At 42.3% G+C, this 19,792-nt stretch overlaps 2 protein-coding genes across 2 annotated transcripts; both read left to right on the forward strand.

Annotated features, from left to right (window-relative positions):
• Positions 1–2,450: 2,450 nt before the first annotated feature.
• LOC120733531 (GTPase IMAP family member 9-like) lies at positions 2,451–4,923 on the forward strand. Its single transcript, XM_040031797.1, has 2 exons — positions 2,451–2,501; positions 3,510–4,923. Exons 1-2 carry the CDS (start codon positions 2,477–2,479, stop codon positions 4,259–4,261), a joined length of 777 nt encoding a protein of 258 aa, XP_039887731.1. The 5' UTR covers positions 2,451–2,476; the 3' UTR covers positions 4,262–4,923.
• Positions 4,924–7,742: 2,819 nt separating this feature from the next.
• LOC120733533 (GTPase IMAP family member 4-like) lies at positions 7,743–16,581 on the forward strand. Its single transcript, XM_040031800.1, has 2 exons — positions 7,743–7,825; positions 14,011–16,581. The coding sequence occupies exons 1-2, from the start codon at positions 7,789–7,791 to the stop codon at positions 14,838–14,840; spliced, it is 867 nt and encodes a 288-aa protein (XP_039887734.1). The 5' UTR covers positions 7,743–7,788; the 3' UTR covers positions 14,841–16,581.
• The last annotated feature ends 3,211 nt before the right edge of the window (positions 16,582–19,792 follow it).

A 19,792-nucleotide genomic window follows, 5' to 3' on the forward strand; every position in this document is an offset into this window, starting at 1 on the left:
CTCCACCTTGATAAGGTAGTGAATCCCGGATAGCAATGGCTTATAGAAAGTATTATTTTTATGTCATAGCTGATCAAAGGTAATATAGGCATTGATAAATAACAATTAGCATCCTGAAAGCCTCTGTGATCCAGGTACTTTAAGCATTTTAAAAACCTTTTCCAAACTTAAATAAGTTAAAATTTAAAGTAAAGTAAAAGTAAAAGGAGACTTTTCATCAATCTATCCCACATGAGATGAACCAGATCAGGAACAGATTCAACATCATGGCATCAGCACTGCTTTCTGCTCCTCTGCATCACAGCCTTGAACCTGCTGCAGGCGATTCACACTGTGATGGATCCATCACACTGATGCTCACAGCTGGGTCTGGAGAACATCGAGCTGAACTTAACCAGATGTTGTCTTCAGACTGTGAGTCTTGGAGTGTAAAGCTGATGGGGATCAGCTCTCCTCGTGGCTGCAGACACTTCAGGTCACTTCACCCTTTAACCTCAGCCTGTGGCTGTATCCCAATTCAGGGTCTGCAGCCTTAAAGGCCGCATTTCAAGGCCGATTACGTCACAACGGCACGCCGAAGGCTGTCCCAATTCAAAGGCTGCTCGAAATGCGGCCCTGAAATGCGTCCTTCATTTCCCTGAATTTTAAGGCTGTGGCGGTGTAGACTTCGTGGCCCAACATATCCCAGAATGCGGTGGGTGGGTGTGGATAAATTTGCAGAAAAAAACGGCGGATGAGGGGCGGCCGAAGAGTACACTTTAAGTACTGAATATTATGTCACTTATTTATGTGCAAATGTTTCATAACGAAGAACATTAAACATTCCTGTTGGCCACATGTCGGCAAAGTTATGTGACATTAGTGACGTTTGTACTAACTTGGTTTTAAAGCCTTTACTGTAAAATATACGCCGTTCAATAGCTGAGCTTAATCTTACAGAGAATGATCAAAGCTCATGTAGAAACAAACAAATGAACAAAAGATTTTCTCCTTCATTTCTGTCAAACACAGCTGTATGACACGTTTCCAGCTGTTAGTATCATGGTTGCTAGGCAACCTGGGCAGCGCAACGGAGGCTTTTTTTAAATTTTATTTACTTTATTGACAAACAACAGTATCAGCGCAACGGAGGCTAGACCGACCCATTACACAATCCTCGCACTTCCAGCCTTAGCGGTCTTTGAGTACGCGGCCCTTGAGGATCGTTGAGGCTGCGTACTTTAAGGCTGCAGACCCAGAATTGGGATACAGCCTGTGTCAGACGTTTCAAACCCAGACAGACCAGCAGGTGTAGTTTCTCCTGTGGCCACCAGAGGGCAGACGTTCAGCAAACAGCTGCACTGCTCCTCAGAGTCCAACATCCTCAAACCAGGAGGCGGGCTCAGTGCTGGGGAGGAGCTGGACCATCAGAGAGGAGGGGTTATCAGAAGTGAGGGGAGGAGCGCGCTCAGTCAGGACGGCTCACTGCTCCTCTGAGCATCACAGGGAAGCACGAGTGATTTAAGCCTTAAAGCTGTGATTTTTAAAGTGTTACCTCAACCACACTGATGTAGCTGCTGTTGTAATCAGAGGTTGTCAAAGATTTTCATTTAAAAAGCCAAAATAGCTCTCGCCCACACTCCGACCCACAACTTTTCTCAGTCATTAATGATAAAAGAGTTTAAGGGTTTGAGAACAGCTTGGTCGTTGAAGCTGCAGCTGGTAGCTTATAATAACATATAACCTCCAATAAAAGTCCTGGAAATTCACTCACAAAACTGAAGCTCAGATTTCTTAGAGGGTCTGTTAGTACAGTAACCTCACAGACGATGTGTCATATCAATGAAAATGCTCCAGCAGCACAAACACGGTGCAGAGATCTAGTTCAGGGACTCCAGTTAGCTGAGGTGAAGCCTAGAAGACTGCTAGCGGCTACCTGTGTCACCATCCACCTGTCTGAGCGTTTTCTGGTCTGATTACTGACCTGGAACATCCACAGTAAAAACAAAGGAGAAATGCACATTTCAAGACAAGAAATAGTCGCCTAACATGTTTCATTTTTGAATCGATATTTCTGATTCCTGTGTAAAAGAAAGGACGTGTCCTTTCTATCAAAGGTCGTCGTACTGATGTGCACTTCTGCCAGCTCTACGCAGGATCTTTGTGAACGGCTTCATTTTATTTTCAGATGCTTGCATCATCTTTTTTGTACACACTGTTTTAGATACCACGTCCCACTTTCTTAAAAAGAATTAAACTAATTAAATTGTAATAAGTGAAAAATCCCAGCACCCTGTTGGTTGAACCTTTCTTTTTTTGGTCCTTGAGTCTGCATCTCATTCTGACTCGTGCTCTGTGATTGGACGGCTCTTTCGGAAACCGGTTTGGTGATGTGTGTTCAAGGGGAGGGAACTATACAGACGTTATTATAAAAACATGAAGTTACAAAGAAGAGGACCCACTCGTGACTGCCCACCAACCACATCTAGCAGGCAGGATGGCTGGCAAACATGCAAATGATGGTAAGAACGTTTTATATTTGAGCTTTTGGATGAACCAGCAGAGCGAGGACTCGTTCTCTTCCTCAGACTAATATTTCCAGGTTTACGTTCGTGTATGTTACTGTCAGCCTGTGGAGTTACCTGTAACTTTGAAAGTAACTTTCCATTTCTCACACACTTTGGTGTTTTAGTCAAACTCAGCTTTCTTGTCACATTCAGCAGATGCTGCCAATATTCAGTGACGCTTCCACCGTCACACAACAGCTGCTCGTTATACTGTTCATGTTATTAGACAAAAACACAGAGAACAGCAGTTCATCTGGAGAATTCAGTGAAGTTTAAAGACTTCAGCTGCAGATGTTCACTGCACGATTTAAACTAAATGTTTAAAGTTTAGAGTTTCACTCAAAGGTCCCTTACAGATGTTTTACTAACTTGGTGTTTCAGCAAAACTAGAAAGTCATTTTGTTTCTGACATGATGTAATTTATATTATTTATTTATATTTATAATGGAGTGCTTTACTATCATTGGTTGTAGTTTAATAGTTACAGTTTCAGACATTTTCTTCCTCTTAGCTGTTTAACTGTATTCTCAGGGCAGAGCTCCAGGAGGTGTGAACATCATTAATGCTCCTAAAATTATTTTCATACTTAAATAAAACTTTACTTTCATTTTTATCCATGTATTATACTGAAAGGGTTTTCTTTAAATAGATGGCTGCCTGGTTCACATGGCAGGTGACTGCTGCAGAACTGAGACACCTTAAAAACCATCTGAAGCCTTTCAGGTGTTTTGCAACATTAGACATAAAGAGCACCGAGTCATCAGCAAAGCAGCGTTTAGCTCAGTGAGACTCTACAAAGCTGGAGTCAGCTGTTCAACCCAGACTAACTGATCATGTCTTTGAAAAGCAAAGGAAGCAAATAGGATCAATTTAAGCTAATGTCAGTTGTTGTTGTCTAGATCAGTCACACTGTGACTGCTGCAGTGTTGATGTGTGATGAATGTCGTGTAAATTCTCAAACAGGGCCAACAAAGCTGAGGATTATCCTCGTTGGGAAGACTGGAGCTGGGAAGACTTCAACCATCAACACGTTCCTGAGTAAACCTGCTGTGAAGAAGAACCGCCTTCTCTCAGACACAACACCGTGCAAGACGGAGACGGCACAGTTTGGAGACCAAGAACTGGTTTTAGTTGATACTCCTGGTCTGTGCCACACCAATTATAAAAAAGAGGAAGTGCTGAATAAGATCACTGCATCCGTGTTTGAGGCTGATCAGGGTCCTCATGTGTTCCTGTATGTGCAAAAATGGGTGGGAGATAACACACAAGACGAGAAACGAGTGGAAGTCCTGAAGAAGATGTTTGGCGACGCGTCAGGGCCTTACTTTTTCCTCTTGATGACTCATGTAGATGAAGCTGAGAATGAGGATGAGATAACAAAGTTTACTCAGAGAGTTGGTTTTAAAACAAAGAACTATTGTGTCCTTAACAACGAAGGTGAAAAAGACCAGAAAACTGAAAAAGTAAAGGAGCTGGTGGACAAAATCAATCAGGTGGTGCAAACTAACAAGGCAGAGGGCAAAGAATATTACACCAAGGAAATGTTGGAAGAACATAAGAACAGGCTGAAACCAACATATTGGGTCAGTGATGCAAACAGGGAACAGACCTCTGTGGTGGGGGGCTTGTTAGCTCCTGTGCTGGGTGAAGAACTGACTCTGTCTGTGCTTAACTATAACTCCTCACTGTCGAAGGAGTTTGATGAGTGGCTCTGACTGTAGCCGTGCAACAGCCACTTACAACATCCAGCACGATGAAAAGGATCAGCGAGGGTCATGAGACTTTATCTTAAACTGATTATGTGACTTAAAGCCTTCAGACTGAGTTTGAAGAAACGACATTAAACATCCTTTGATGCATTAACGACCATCCAGCCCTGTTTTTAATGCAGCGCCGCCCGAAGATCACGAGCATCCAAACCTGATGTTGTTGCACAGAGCGTCTCTGAGTGTTGATGTCACTGTGCTGTAGCTGATGATGAGCATTATTCTGAAATTGTTCTCCAGTTTGTAGATGCAGGTTTGTGCTGATTGGTGAGCTTTTATTTCTGACGCTGCGTCTCTCACCCTGATCGAGACAACCAGCGGTTTCCTCTCAGTACCTCTGAGACGTGTTGACATCGTCATTTCATATGTATTCTTCATGATTTTTAATGTTCCCCTTCTGTTTTTCTTCACATTTGAATGTTTTTGGAGTTAGGTTCGGACACATTGGCACTTTACTTTCATGCTTTTGATCGATTAAAACTGTGAACATTTTTGCTGCTGCAGGACTTGTTAAAGTTGTTTCCTTATATGTTTTTTCTACAGTTTGTTGAATTTGCAGAAACAATGATGAAATGTCCAAACTAAAATAAATTGGCCTTTTGAATGTCACCTGTCCCGACTCTCTTTCTACTCGTGTGCTGTTTTTTTCTGTTATAACGTTAGATTGCCGAGTGCTGCAACTTTATTCCAGCATTAGTTGGGATGTAAGTATAAAGGAACGAGCTCTTTATGTGCAGGTATTTATGGCTGCAGCTGTATTACCAATGCTAACATTCTCTTATTTTGAAAAGCATTGATACGGCCTCTCTTTCACCTCTTGTCCACGGCTCATATAGCTCAGCGCACACACAGGCATGCATTAGACTGGATCGTTAGCCTCACTTCTATAAACTTGATTAATTTTGTAAAGAACAATTCTCACACACAAACAACGAGTCCTCTTCAGCTCTGCGGTTCAGAGTCAGCAGCAGCTGAGATTTAATCATGTGGAGTCTATCAGCACTGACAGAGACATTCAGGCTCTGACTCAGCTCCTGTCCTCCTGCTGTGGCCTGAAACAGCCTCAGTGCTCCATGTTTATGCCTCAGGTCCTAAAATGCATCAGAGGTTTGTGAGACCAGCTCTGCTGAGTTAGTGATGTCTCTGTTGCCTGTTCATACAAACATAACAAATGTTAATTATGTTCGAGTATTGTTAATGACTGAGGGCGGGAGTGATGTGGACACTGCTCCAGTCTGTCGTGGTGAAGCAAGGAGGGGAAAGTAAAGCTGTCAGTTTACCTGTTCCTGGTCTCACCTGTGCTCATGAGCTTTGGGTAGTGAAGAAATGAAAGTGTGAATACAAGTGGCAGAAATGAGTTTGCTCTGGAGGATGGCCGTATTTTCTGGAGTGATGCGGTCAGGAGTTCAGTCAACAGCAGCACACTGACGTGGTTTGGGCACCTGACGAGGATGCTTCTGGCAGCTTCCTGTGTGAGGCGTTATGAGCATGTCCATATGAAAGGAGACACCTGGGCAGACTGAGGACACTGCTCCTGAAGACATAAGAAATTATGTCTCTGGGTGACTTGGTGTCTCCCTAGAAATAAGTGCTTGGGTTAAGGAGGTCTGGGCATCTCTGCTGAGACCACTGCCTTCATCATCTGGACCTGGAGAAGAGGCAGAAAATGGTTGGATGGATGTGGCAACTGTGTCAATCAGCTAAATGTGGCACTGCTGCCTGACCCCCAGATCTGTCAGACCCCATCAGGATCCCCCTCAGAGCTGAGGACGCCATCATCCACCTGATGCCTGTTATCTGACCCGGAGTTAGCAACATCCCCCAAAAACCCGAAGAGGCGAGTCCTGGCCCCTAGCCCTGCCAGTGTAGCAGAAATGATGAGGATGATGATGCAGCAGCAGCCGTTCTTCTCTGCGTGAGTAGCTTAATGTTGTTCGTGAGTAATTTACGTTGAGTAGGCTAACCACGTTATTACATTAATGCATGTAAGGTGAACTAGCAAACATCATCATAGCTACATGCGGCTGTCTTCTTGTTTGATGGCAGATGCTCCCTTCACCCTGGCCAAAAAGGCTAAAACGACCAAAGAAAAAGTGGAAAACAGCTAAACATGAGAGGTTTTTGGACAAAGTTTGTGTTTTTTCCATTGTTTAAGCTTCCAGCCAAGAGTGATACCATATATGCCCCATAGCTGCAGAAAAGGCTAACATTGTTATCTTTTTACAAAAAAACAGCTGAACATGAGAGGTTTTTGGACAAAGTTTGTGTTCTTCATTCTTTAAACACCGGTTTGAGCACCGTTTCAAAAGTACCGGTTTGGCACCGGTATCGGATAAAACCTAAACGATACCCATCCCTAGTTAAAACACCAATGCACTTTACAGGAAGAGCCAGAATCGTCTCTGAGGTCTTTTAACATCTGTCGGAAAATGCTCAGGATTTTCTATGATTTTCTATCAGTCTGTTGTGGCCAGTACCATCATCTGTGCTGTTGCATGCTGGGAAAGCAGGTCAAGGGTCACAGATGCTAACAGACTCAATAAACTGATCAAAATGCAGTAATGTTGTAGGGATGGAGCTGTAAAGTTCACCTAATGCACAGCACACAGAGCAGTAGTTACACCCTCTTGCACATGCTCGACTGTAAAAATAACAAATAACAAAGTTTTACATTTTAGAGTAAAATGTCAATCATATATATTTACTCTCTGTAATATTTTGCACATTTATATTTCTTAAATTTTGTCAGTTTCTTTGTAAAATATTTGTATTATTTGATTTAGTTCAGTCTGTTCTTATTGTCTTGGAGCAACTATAACCATATCATTTCTTCTGGGATTAATAAAGTATTCTGATTCTGAGCAAGGTTTTAGTCTCCCACCATGGTTTTATCCAACACTGACAGATAAATGCTCTGTGAAAAGGCTGCGTTAGGACACTGGCTGTGGTTAATAACCTGGGTTACAGACCGAGTGTACGTGATCTTTGGTGTTTGTTTTTCCTCCTTGCCTTTTAGTTTACGTTTCACTAACAGCTACAGTCACCTGTGTCACCATCCACCTCTCAGTTAAAGAGACCACGCCCCTAATTATGCAGACTTAAAGCCTTAGTTGAAGCAGGTGCGTTGTAAAAAGCTCAGTGCAGGAGCCTCTGCTGGACATTAGAGGAACTGCAGGTTTTGGTGCTTCAGTGCTGATGGTTCATCTCATCCTGACATGTTTGATCTGAATAACAAACACATTAATGCTGTTTTATTGTGATGTTTCCTGTTGTCTTCAGAAGGTTAAGTGTGAGGAGGCAGACCTGTGGAAATGCACTCCGATGATGCACTTTTTTCAGCCTTCTGATTGGTTTCTTTCAGCCAGACTTCTGATTGGACAGCTGAAGTTTAGGGGAGGGAACCAGGAGCAGACTTGAATATAGAGGTGAGTTGGAAATGTAAATAGTCAGAAGAAGACACGGATGGTCGTACTGCAATGGAGACCAAGGTACTGATTGATCCACAGCCCATGGGTGAGTGTATTTGTCCTGCAGTGATCCTCAGGCTGGTGTGTGCTTTGAGTTTTGGGACAGTCATTATTTCCTGAAACATAAAACAGGAGCAGCTCTTTGCTTAAATCACTGGGACACGATTTCAGTTTCAGTCTGAAATGTGTTTTTAGTTCACACATGTTAGGTTTGTTCATTGAATCTCAGTTTAAAGCTGGATCAGCACCAAGCTGCACTCAAAGAAATCATTTATGATTTTTAAGCTGTAAAGATTTTATATCACAGATAAGAGGAAAATAACCAAATGAATCTCATATGACTCTTAATATTTGAGTCAATAATAGAAATTATAAATATATAATTATTCAAGTTTTATAAAACTCTGAGCTGATGAGTTGATATTAATAAAAGTTTTAAATGTATCATCTGCTCATGAAATAAAACAGTTTCTGTTTTTTTAATGTGAATATTTTTATCGCACTTTTAAAACAAAGTTGTTCAATAATCAGATCCTTTCATTTTATAGAAAAACTATTGATGAGCTGTAAAATCATCATCAGGTGATCTGACAGTAAAGGTGATAAAGTCAGCGCTCGTTGGTCATTTTCAAATAAAGAAATCTGGATTCAAATTATGTTCAGTCCTGATATTTTAGGATGCTTCATGATGGTGAGATGATTTTTATTCAGTTTGTGGTATTTCTGGACGTTTTCTGTTTCAGTCAGTTCAAATCTATCGTGACAGCATTTCACCGCCATTTTCCTTGCGATCCTCTAAACGTCTCGAACCTCTGCGGTTAAATCCGTCACATCTACGACTTTAAACTATAAATGTGATGAAATCAGTTTCTGTGGATTCACTGAAGTCTTTGTTCTTGGAGTGAAGCTGAAGCTTCTTCAAATTTGGTTCTGGACACTCGGACTTCTTCACCTCTGTTCAAACTTCCTGGTAAGTAAACTGATTTATTAACAACAGTTTGCTTTTTAATGTGATGAAATAAACGACGGTGACAGCGAGCAGTTAACCAGGTTTACCTTGGTATCAGTAGCATTAGCTTTTGTGTTGATGTTAATCCAGCTAATAAACTGTAATATGCAAATGCTATAAATGAACTTTTAAACCTGACTTTGGTCCAGTTCTCTCATTTTCACTGCCTTGTTGTGTCTGTCGGTCTTTAGATGCAGTTCTCTCCTCGTTGGTAAGGATGCAGACTTTCTTTTCAGCAATAATTTTCAGATCACGTGTTGAATATTTTTGTAAACACTAAATGTTTCATGTAAAAAGTCCTGACTCCTCTTCATGTTTAATCCTCTGCAGCTTCTATCAGATTCAGTCTGCAGCGATGTGGAACCGAGTCTGAAATAATTCTCCTTTGGTGAGTGCAAAGTTTTCAGACATGAACAAACTTATATGGAGGTTTTATGACTCTTTACAGACACAGGTTATATAAAGCAGGATCACAGTGACGGCTTCATGTTCTGACGCTTCTCTGAAACACTTCCTGTTAAATCTGTTACTCCCAGTATTTCAGTGTGTCACAGATACGTTAAACAGCTGGTAGCTGTCCACAGACGAGACCCAGGCCTTCCATTAAACTTCATGAGTGGCCGTTACCTGCTGGCATAGCAGCTGTTTGTACTGATGACCCAGAATGAAGCTTCTATGTGCACACCTGTGCTCCGCCTCAGCATCGCCCAGCTAAATCTGTGTGCCATCGATTTACTCAAGTTTCCAGAGGACATAAAAATAATGAAGTCCATGTCACATTCAGTCCAAAAACCTTTCTTCAAATGTTGATCTCAATCCTAACAGTGACATTTTGTAGTTTTATTGAATAATACTGAATTCAAACAGTGACCACATCCCTCCATTTTTATATTTTATGAATAAACCTGATTATATCCATGTGAAACAATGAGTGTGATTTGTCCTCATATGCCTCGGGTCTGTTTTTTACAGAAGCTCCATCATCGGCTCCGTTTATTTAAAGAGCAGATGAAGATAACAGGCGTCATATGGGCAAATCAAATTTGTTCTATTTTCAAACAAAAGCGATATCATGAAGTCTAAAGGTTCTGCCTTTTAAATGCTCATGGTTTTTATGAGACAGTGTCAAAATAAGACCATTTTTATTGATTCTCATTTTGTTTTGTCTTTTAAGCCACAGTGGGACTCCATAAACTGTTTCATGGCCGAAGTGTATCTCTACAGGACGAGACACTCAATAGAAAGATTGCTGTGTCTGGATGTCACTCTGAAACAGGTCGTGTGATAAATACTGAACTCTGGGCCATCTCTGTCCCATCTTTGCCAAACAATGTGCCATATTTTATTTGGGATTTTTGGTTAGAGTTGGGAGCCTAAACTGGGCTCTACATCTGCAGGATGCACCAGAGCATGCCCGGTCAATAGGACCCCACCAGAGGCGGAGCCAGCCATTTTATACACCCGGGCTTAGCCCTATCCGGTCTTTAAGTGATGACGTGACGAATTCTGCTTCCAGGCCTAAAGTAGTCTGCCTTTAATATGGCTTTTATGTTGTTAACATGTTTAATGTTTTGTATTTTCTTCAATTTAATCTCAAAAAGCTCCTAAAACAGTCAGTGATCACTGTTGACCTCCCTCGGCTTTTATTACCGCTAATTATTTATTTAAGCTCAGTTTTGTTTTGTTTTTTGTATTGTATTGTATTGTATTGTATTGTATCTTTATTTCAGACATATACAGAAAAACAAACAAACAATAGTTTTAACAGTTTTAACCTTACGATGTAGCTACAGCCCAGGGATTCCAAACCCCCTCAGTCAGGACATGCTATATTGTATTTAGATGGAAGCTAGCGAGCTAACTTCCTTTGTGTCCATCAGTACATAACTGAAACCGATTTAGAGAGTTTGTTTAGCCGTGGAGGGTAACAACAGAAAGTATGAAATAAACACACATGTAAGCTAGGGCTGGGCGATATATCGAGTTTTTTAAAAATATCGATATATTTTTATATGAGATATAAGATGTGACAATATCTTTTATATCGATATAGTCTATGTTACGTTATAATTATAGTTGTGGAGCCACAAGTTTGCCTCTCTTTCATCCACTTTGTCTTTACGCAACGTTACTCGACCTCGCCTCTCCTTCACTGAACACAGCTCCCCCTCCTTCCCCATCGCTTCACCTGCAGGCAGCGACAAGATGGACACGGCAAATCTCCGTTAACGAGTTACTGCGCATCGCCCCGTGCGTGGGGCTGGACGGCATCAACGTGTTAACGAGCTAACCACGCTAACGAGCTAACCACGCTAACGCCATGCACAGCCTAAAATCCTTTCATTTTCTCAAAAGTTCACAGCGCACCTTATGTATGAATTCTGGTTGTGCTTGATGGCCGCAAACCGATTTTATGTGGTACACGGCGCTCAGCAATCTGTCAAAAAATGTTTTAGTTCGACGTTGCTAAGCTACGGAGCTGCAGCGCTTGATGGATTGTCGGAGCATTACGGCTACCGTAGTCCGGAGCCTGGCGGAGTGATACGTACTGTACTTCAACGTAATATTACCGTATTGTGTGTGTATAAGGACCATAAATGGCACCTGTAAGAGACACGGTTACGAAGCGGATTTCAAACTCCAGGCTGTCAGTCACGCAGTAGAACTTGGAAAGAGAGCAGCTGTGAAATGTGTCTTTGTTATTATGCTCAGCGTCTTTTAGTTTACATTTTGACTGCACAATTGTGAGCTTTTTGTTATCCACAAAAACAACATTGTTTTCTTTTATTTATGGAGCATTATTATTTAATAAATGCTGATAATTTATTTTTGAGTAGTTTTTTTCATGTACATCTATGCTGTATGTTAATAAAAGTGCCTGTGTGAGATCTGGGACACAGCTTTGACTAAGAACTCTCCGTTTGTTCTTACTTTATGGCTTTAAAAAAAATATCGAGATATATATCTTATATCGCCATCCAGCTAAAAAATATCGAGATATGAATTTTGGGTCATATCGCCCAGCCCTAATGTAAGCTAAGACTCTCTAAAAAACAGCATTGTTGTTGTTCGGCTTTTCATTTCGCCGTTTGTTGATTCACTCGAAGAACAAGTAACCTAATATGGGTCAAGTGATCAGTTTGATATCAATCTTTTGTGATACACCGTCATATTTACATTATTTGTACAGTAGGAATGATTTGCTTTGGTACCTGGTGAAACTAAGCTCTCCTCTGTGCAGCAAACTCGCAGGCAGCAGCTTCTCCCCCCTCGCTCACATGTGTAAGTGCTCAGTCGCCCAGTGCCTGAGCTCGGATAATACCAAAATTAGGGGGAATTTACGACTGTGCGTCATGTAGTTTTTGTTTTATACAGTTGTCAGTCAGGCATCTAACTATGAAACAAATTACACTCCAAGACCCCGGGCTTCTGATAAGATTACCCGGGCTTAAGCCCAGTAAGCCCGGGTTGGACCCCATCCCCCCAAAAAAGAAAACATCAGAATATTAATCAGCAGCTTAGAGTTGCTGGTTGCAGCATGCTTTGCTAGCTTTAAGTCAGCTAACTTTACTTGACCAGGAAATTAATCCCGACTCCAGGTTTCTCCAAACTCTAACTATATCCATTCCTGATTAGAGCCACACCTTTTTGTCCTCATGCTGAAGCACACTTGGGTTCTGCAGCAGGACTCTGTAGTGACCTCAAAGTCCCGACCTGAATCCGATTGAGATGCTGTGGCATGACCTTAAAAAGTTGGTTCATGCTCAAAAACCCTCCAAAGATGAGTGGGCCAAAACTCCTCCACAGTGCTGGAAGATTCATTGGCAGTTATCACAAAGGCTTGATTGCAGTGTTGCTGCTAAGGGTGGCCCAACCAAGTGTTAGGTTTATGGGTCCATCGCTCGCTCACAAAGGGCCATATGGGTTTGGATTATCTTTAATAATAAACACCTTTATTAGGAAGCTGCATGTTGTGTTCACTTGTCTTTGTCTACTATTTGAATTTGTTTGATGATCTGAAACATTCAAGTGTGATAAATATTCAAAAAAACAAGGAAATCAAGAAGGAGGCAAAGACTTCTTCACACCCCTGTATGAGCTCAGGCAGTGCTACACTTCTGGTTATTAGCTATGTTTTCTAATGTAAAAAGACCCCTTTACTTAACATTTCCCTTCTCTACCTTTTACTCAAGGACTACATTTATTTTACAGCTGTAGCTACAGGTTGTTCACTTCTCTTCAGCACAAACTGATGTTTTTACACATTTTAAGAGAATATTTTTTCAGTCTTTTACCATATGATATGTATATGAACATTCTAGTATGTTCATATACATATCATATATCCACGTATCTCTCAGTCTGCTCCTCAGTCCCGGATCTGAAAAACAGACCCAAAGATATTAGAAAGTACATTTGAGATTCAAGAGGTTGTTCTTCCGAAACATGAGATACGAGCGCGAGAGAACACTGTATCCTGATCTTCGATCCTCATCTTGCACTCTGTGGTTTCCCACTCTGAATTTTGGGGAATCTTTTTTTGTGTCTCTGCTGAAAGGAGAGTTTCCTTGTCTGTGAAAGTTCTTAGTCATCGTAGTCTAAGGAGCTTAGAAAGAAAAGCTTCTGGACTTTCTTAAGTTGCTTGAAGACGTTTCACCTCTCATCCGAGAAGGTTCTTCAGTTCAAGGGTAAAATGGTGGAGAGTCCCAGATTTAAGTCCAGTGGGAGTGACCTGATGATCCTCTACCTAATCACATGAGCCAAGGTGTGAAAACAGGTGTGGGTCACAATCAGCCAGGGTTTCAGGTGAGTTCATTGTGAAACCTGGCCCCACCTTATCATGTGATTTCCTGAGGTCAAATGGCCCAGGATGTGAGTGGGCGTTAAGGCGTCTGGGAAGGATCTCAAAACTGGATTATAGATGGCAGAGAGTTGGTGTCGTAAACCACCGCCTCTGTTCAAAGATGGTCGCTCACAGTGGACGTAGATGCTTCTTTCACTCCTCTTTCAAACCAGCTGTCCTCTCTGTCCAAAATATGAACATTGGCATCCTTAGACTAAGCTCCTTAGACTTTGTGTTTCCTTGTTAATAAACGCTGATTGTTCATTCCTCCTGCCTTCATGTTTTATATTTCCTTCCTCGCAGCTGCTTTATGATTTATGTCAGTGCTGTAAGAGATGGTGACTGGGACAGTTCTCACATACTAATATTCTTCCAACAGATGACCTGAGGATCGTGCTGTTTGGGAAGACCTGGGTTGGTAAAAGTACTCTAGGAAACATCATCATGGGGAACACAGAGACTTTCACCTCAAAGGATTCGTCCAAAGATCGCACACAGAAATCCCACAGCACTGTGGAAGGTCAAAAAGTGGCTGTTGTTGATACTCCAGGTCTGTTTAAACCTGGAAAACATGAAGATGAGCTGGTGAACGAGATCAAGCGATCCATTGATCTTGCCAGTCCTGGTCCTCATGCGTTCCTGCTGGTGCTGAGGTTCGGTATGATCACCTCTGAAGAATTAGAGGTACTGGAGGTTTTTGAACGCACCTTTGGCAGACGTGCATTGGCCTACACAACAGTGGTGTTCACCCATAGAAATGAAGATGAAGACTATGAAGCTAACATACAGGAGGCTATGATCGAGAGTAAGGATTTCAGAGAACTCATTGAGCAGTGCCAGTGGAGATATTTTGCTTTTAACATTGAAGACAAAAGTCCTGCTCAGGTCACCGAGCTGCTGAAGAAGATAACACCGATGGGAAAAGATTACTTCTACACTCCTGACATGCTCCAAGAGGCTGGAAAACCAGACGAGCAGGACGAAAAACCAAAAACAGCAGAAACAACAGGCAGGCGTGCGCTTCTGGAAAGGACTGGATTGGTGGGAATCATTTTGGGATCTGTGGGGGGATATTTACTTGGAGGTGGTGAGCTGACGTCTACATCGGGAGCTTTACTGGGAGCTTTAGGGGGTTCAGTACTGTTGATGGGAACAACAGCTTTAGCGATGAAGGCCAAAATGCTCACTGAGAAATGCTGCAAAAAGTGAGTTTTTAGTCCTACTGGGGGATTTTGATTTAGTTAAGCTCTTCAAACTGAGTTAACCACATCTAATTTTCATATTTCAGGAAGGGTTTTTAAGACAGAGTCAGTGGTTTGCAGAGTAGTTTACAGTGAAATAAGTACTAACTACCATGGGCGCTTCGGTGTTGGTGGAGGGGAGGGCAACACGATTACTGCATACTTTCATTACTGGGAAACAAACCTAAAACAGAACATCACTTTCCATTTGGAAGCAGCTTTCCACCTGATGAAAGTACCACTGACAGGAGACAATGTCTCATAATAATGACTCATGTCAGGTGTGAATATATCACAGGAAGTGGACAGTCTGGAAACCTGACCAGAACCAGATGTTTAGCTGTGTTGGAGCATCTAAAAGAAAGTCTGTGAGGCGCTCAGCAGAGAGTGATGAGGAGGAGAACGACCGCGGTGTTTGGATCTGCTGCTGACATCTCAGAGCTCGATTGTACGAGTTTCCAAAAGCAGCTGAATGACTGGAGGCTCTGAGCTCCACGCTGTGGGACTCCACCACCACCCTGCCAGATGGGAGCTTTTTGTACATGAACATATCATCATTGTACATTATTATTTACAACTGAACATTCACCAGGTCACCAGAGTTTAGGGTTCAGGTTTTGTATGAGCCACATGTTAATAAAAAACTAGATGTTAGATTCAGATGATGATTCTAATATTTTGGCTTTACGATGTTTCCTCTTGTGAGTCTGAAACAACTGAAACAGGATAAAAACAGGTGAAGCCCAACTCTGGATCTGCTGCAGTGACCTGCTGGATGTTAAGTGAACTTTTATCTTCATTAACCTGTGACTGCTTTCACATCCAGTGGTGATCTGTGAGATAACACACAGTAATGTCTTTAAATGTGTTTTTGTGTGTTGGACAGATCGATAATCTATCAGTTTGATCAGATTAGATCCTGCTGGCCGTCACAGACTCTGTTCTACATTCATACAGTTTGTTCTCATTTTAAAGGATTTTTGGGTTTCAGGGTTTTCTTGTGTTTGTTCTCCTGGATAAACTCCATGTTCTCACTTTAGGAGTTTCTACAGGACTGTTTCCTGATACAAATGCAAATGTGTGCTTCAGCTTCAGTGCAGACGGTTTTCACATGTTTGTGGATGGAAACACTTTGGTGTCTTAAACCTGTATATAGATATATATGATATATATTGTTTTTGTGCCTGAACTTGTATAGAAATATATAATCCATTACCTATACTCTAATATGTAATATGCACTCTTATGGCAATGCTAATTTTACTCATACTGTGGTCGCTCACTATAACACGGTTCACCTTTCGCGACCTCGCTGTTTCGCTGATTTTTTGTGTGTGCAATTTTGCATAATTTTTTTTTGTATCATTGTGTTCTGCGTCCTGATCGACTGTAGACCATTGTCCATCTCCTCCGTGCCCTCTCTCCTGTACAGTACAGAATCACTACATCGATCCTTAGCAGTGTGACTCTGAAGTGCAGTACTGACGTTTTCTCCATGCCTTGCAAGGCACCTGCGGTAGCACTCAAAAGGCAGAGGAAGATGCTAACCATCACACAAAAAGTTGGACTTCTGGACATGCTAAAGCAAGGTAGAAGTAACCGTATTTTTTGGATTATAAGGCGCATTAAGCAAAACAAATCAAAACAAGTCAAACTTTACTGAACTCATTCTTCTTGCGTCCTCCACTTCTGTTTTAGCTGTTTTTTAAAAGCCACCACAGATCCACAGATCTCAGGCTCAAAGGGAGAGACTTCCACAGTCTGGGGGCCACAGTTACAAAACCTCTGTCGCCTTTTGTTTTCAGCCTCGTGTGTTGGACAACCAGCAAGCCCTGATCACATGACCTCAGGGACCTGCTGGGAATGTATGGACGTTCACTGATATATGTTGGTGCTTGTCTATGCAGAGCCCTGAAAGTCAAGGTCAAAACCTTAAAGTGGATTCTGAATTTAACGGGGAGCCAGTGCAGCTGGATCAGCAGGGGTGTGACATGGGAGGACTTGGAGGACTTGGTCAGAAGCTTTGCAGCAGCGTTCTGAACGACTTGCAGATCCTCCAAAGAGGCTTTACATAAACAAATAAACAAAGAATTACAATAATCCAGACGAGATGAAACAAATACATGAATGACAATTTCTAAATCCTACAATGGGACTCAGCTTAGCAATGTTTCTCAAGTGATAAAAACAGGAGCGAACCAGAGATTTAACATGAGCGTCCAAAGTCAGAGCTGAGTCAATAGTTACTCCAAGGTTCCTGATAAAAGATTTAGCAAATGTAGCAAGTGGACCCAAGTTTTCCATAACACTACGCACAATTTTCTTAGGAGCACAAATGAGGACTTCAGTCTTCTCCTCATTTAGTTAAAGAAAGTGTTAGGAGTTGGTGGGGTTTCTCTGGTGTAGTGTCACGGGGTCCGCTTCTGTTTTCAGCACAGGTAGGCGGGGTGGTGTGTCACGGGATGCTGACACACCGGCGGTGCATCAGACGTCATTTGATGAAGCGTTACTTAGGAGCAGCGCGACTGACGTCTGGTGTCGGAGTATTGCCACCTCCTCGAGTGGTAACGTGTTTGTTAATTCTCCGCGGTGTGCATTACGGCCAACCTATGTCTGGGATTTTGTTTGCTTACCTGTTGTCCTGTATCCTCAGCCGGATCCATCACCCGCTTACCTGTCAGCTGTTTGTGAAGCCGCATTTCCGGGATCACTACGGAGATCAATCACAGCGTTTCTCCCACATCCCGAGAATCCTCGCCCGAGCCTGTACAGCCAGTGTGACAAGTGAGCTCTCCAACTCTCCCCATGTTTATTGCTGTTTCTTACCGGTGGTTTGGCATCTCCCCCTAAAGTTTCGTTTTTCTTTTTCTCATAGATCCACCCTGCGTGCGCGGGTAACCCCTTTCCCTCCGAATGCGTGTCAGCCTCCTCCCCTGGTTTCCTTCTGTTTATTCATCAGTATTATCTCATCCCATGTAAATAAGTTTGACACAGTAAATAAAGAGCACTCCCTGCATTTTCTGCGCTTCTGTGTATTCTGCCATAGAGTCCGTTCACTCAGCATAACAGAAAGTTTCCAGCCATCCAACCTCTAATGGAAAATCTGTAGCTTGGAAACATCTTAGGGCTTAAAGGAGATATATAACTGAATATCATCTGCATAGCAGTCATACGAAATGTCCTTAAAAGTGCTCAATAAGTGCTGAAGAGGGAGCAAATACAACAAAAACAATAAAGGCCCCAAAACTGAACCTTGTGGCACACCATAGCAAGAAAAGTAGAAGAGGACCTGTACTTCGAGGTAGCCACAGAAAAGGATCGTTCATGATTAAGATTTGAACCAGTCCAAAGCAGCCCCTGATATACCCACCCAGTGTCTCAGCCTATCTACCAGAATATGATGGTCCACAGTATCAAAGGCAGAAGGCCAGACACATGCTGTGTAAAAAGAAAAGAATCCATGACTCTAAGGAAACCTCTGCCAAACAGGTCAGAGTCATCATCAGTGTGTATATTAAAATCCTCGACTATAACCAGTCTGGACAGCTTCAAAGTCGAGGATAAAAAGTCGCTGAACTTTAAAAACATGCTGTTTAGGCCAGGTGGACGATACACTACAGCGCTTTATTTCCAATTTTAACCAGCTGTAGTTCAAACGATAAAGTGTTGACAGAAACGTTTCAGGGATTTTCAGTCATTCTGCACACCAGATGGGTTAATAGTGTTAAAAATGTTAATCGCATTGACCGTGATGACAGATTAATTTGCATTATCGCGTTAATTTTGACAGCACTAACTAGAAACTGTAGACCATGAGGAGTTCTATGGGGAATTCATATTATATAATAATTATACACATGTAATCCAGTATTTGTACTCTTGTATCAGTATATGTTACAGCATGTTCTGTAGTCCAGAGCATGAGCACATATGATCACAGTCACATCTGTCCTGATGTGAACCCACAGGCTCGTGCTGAGGAGTTTGGTAAACAGTCTAAATGATGTCTGACTGTTATTGTTATTGTGTGTTGTATTAAGTACCAGCTCTGCTTTGGATTTTGTGCCTGAACTTGTTGTGCGGGAAGTCCTGACCTTGTGCCTTTGAGCAGCAAACATGTGAACATGCAGACAGACAGTGGGACGTGTCTGCAGACGTCTCCCTGTGTTAGCAGAGGAACATGTCCGTCTCATAGATGGACCGAGATCAGAGATGTGGAGACAGGAAATGTGGTTGCTAAGTGGTTGCTATGGGCACTGATGTGGTATAAAACAGGCTGATGGAGAAATCAGGGTCTGGTTAATTCAGTGACTCCAGGTTGTTGTTCTCTCTGCTCAGGTCACACACCTTTCTGCTGATATGGAGGAGCAGTGGTGCTACTCTCAGTCCCTCCCAAACCCCCTCATCCCGTCTCAGACGGCCTTTCAGTCACTACTGTGTCTGTGACCAAAGGTGAACGTAGATGAACAGCAAGCTCTCTGTTCAATAGACCAGCACAGCATTGCTGCAGATTAACTTGTTTGGTTGTGAAGGGCTGCAGTCTTCCTCATTTAGCTCCAGTTTGGTGTAATAGCTAAAGTGTGACTGTGAGCTGCTGACACGGCTCTGGGTTAGCGTGCAGTCAGGTGAGTGAACATCGTCTCAGCAGTTTTCAGATTAACTGGCATGTTTTCATTCTGGTTTGGACACAACATCCAAAACAACATCATTTTATTATCATACAACATATATATCCATGTGCGGATCACATGTGGTTTGAATATAGCCGTACACAGTCAGGCACAGTGCGAGACATTAAAATGTGCTTTTGTGTGTGAACTTTAGCTCACAGCAAACACGACTGTGAGGCCTGGAATCCACATCTGTATCAGTGAGGGTGAGATTAAGCAATCCACCAGAATCATTCACACACGTGTGTGT

The sequence above is a fragment of the Simochromis diagramma genome, unplaced genomic scaffold, assembly GCF_900408965.1.
Source record: "Simochromis diagramma unplaced genomic scaffold, fSimDia1.1 OVJJ01000228.1, whole genome shotgun sequence".
Taxonomy (NCBI): Eukaryota; Metazoa; Chordata; class Actinopteri; order Cichliformes; family Cichlidae; genus Simochromis; species Simochromis diagramma.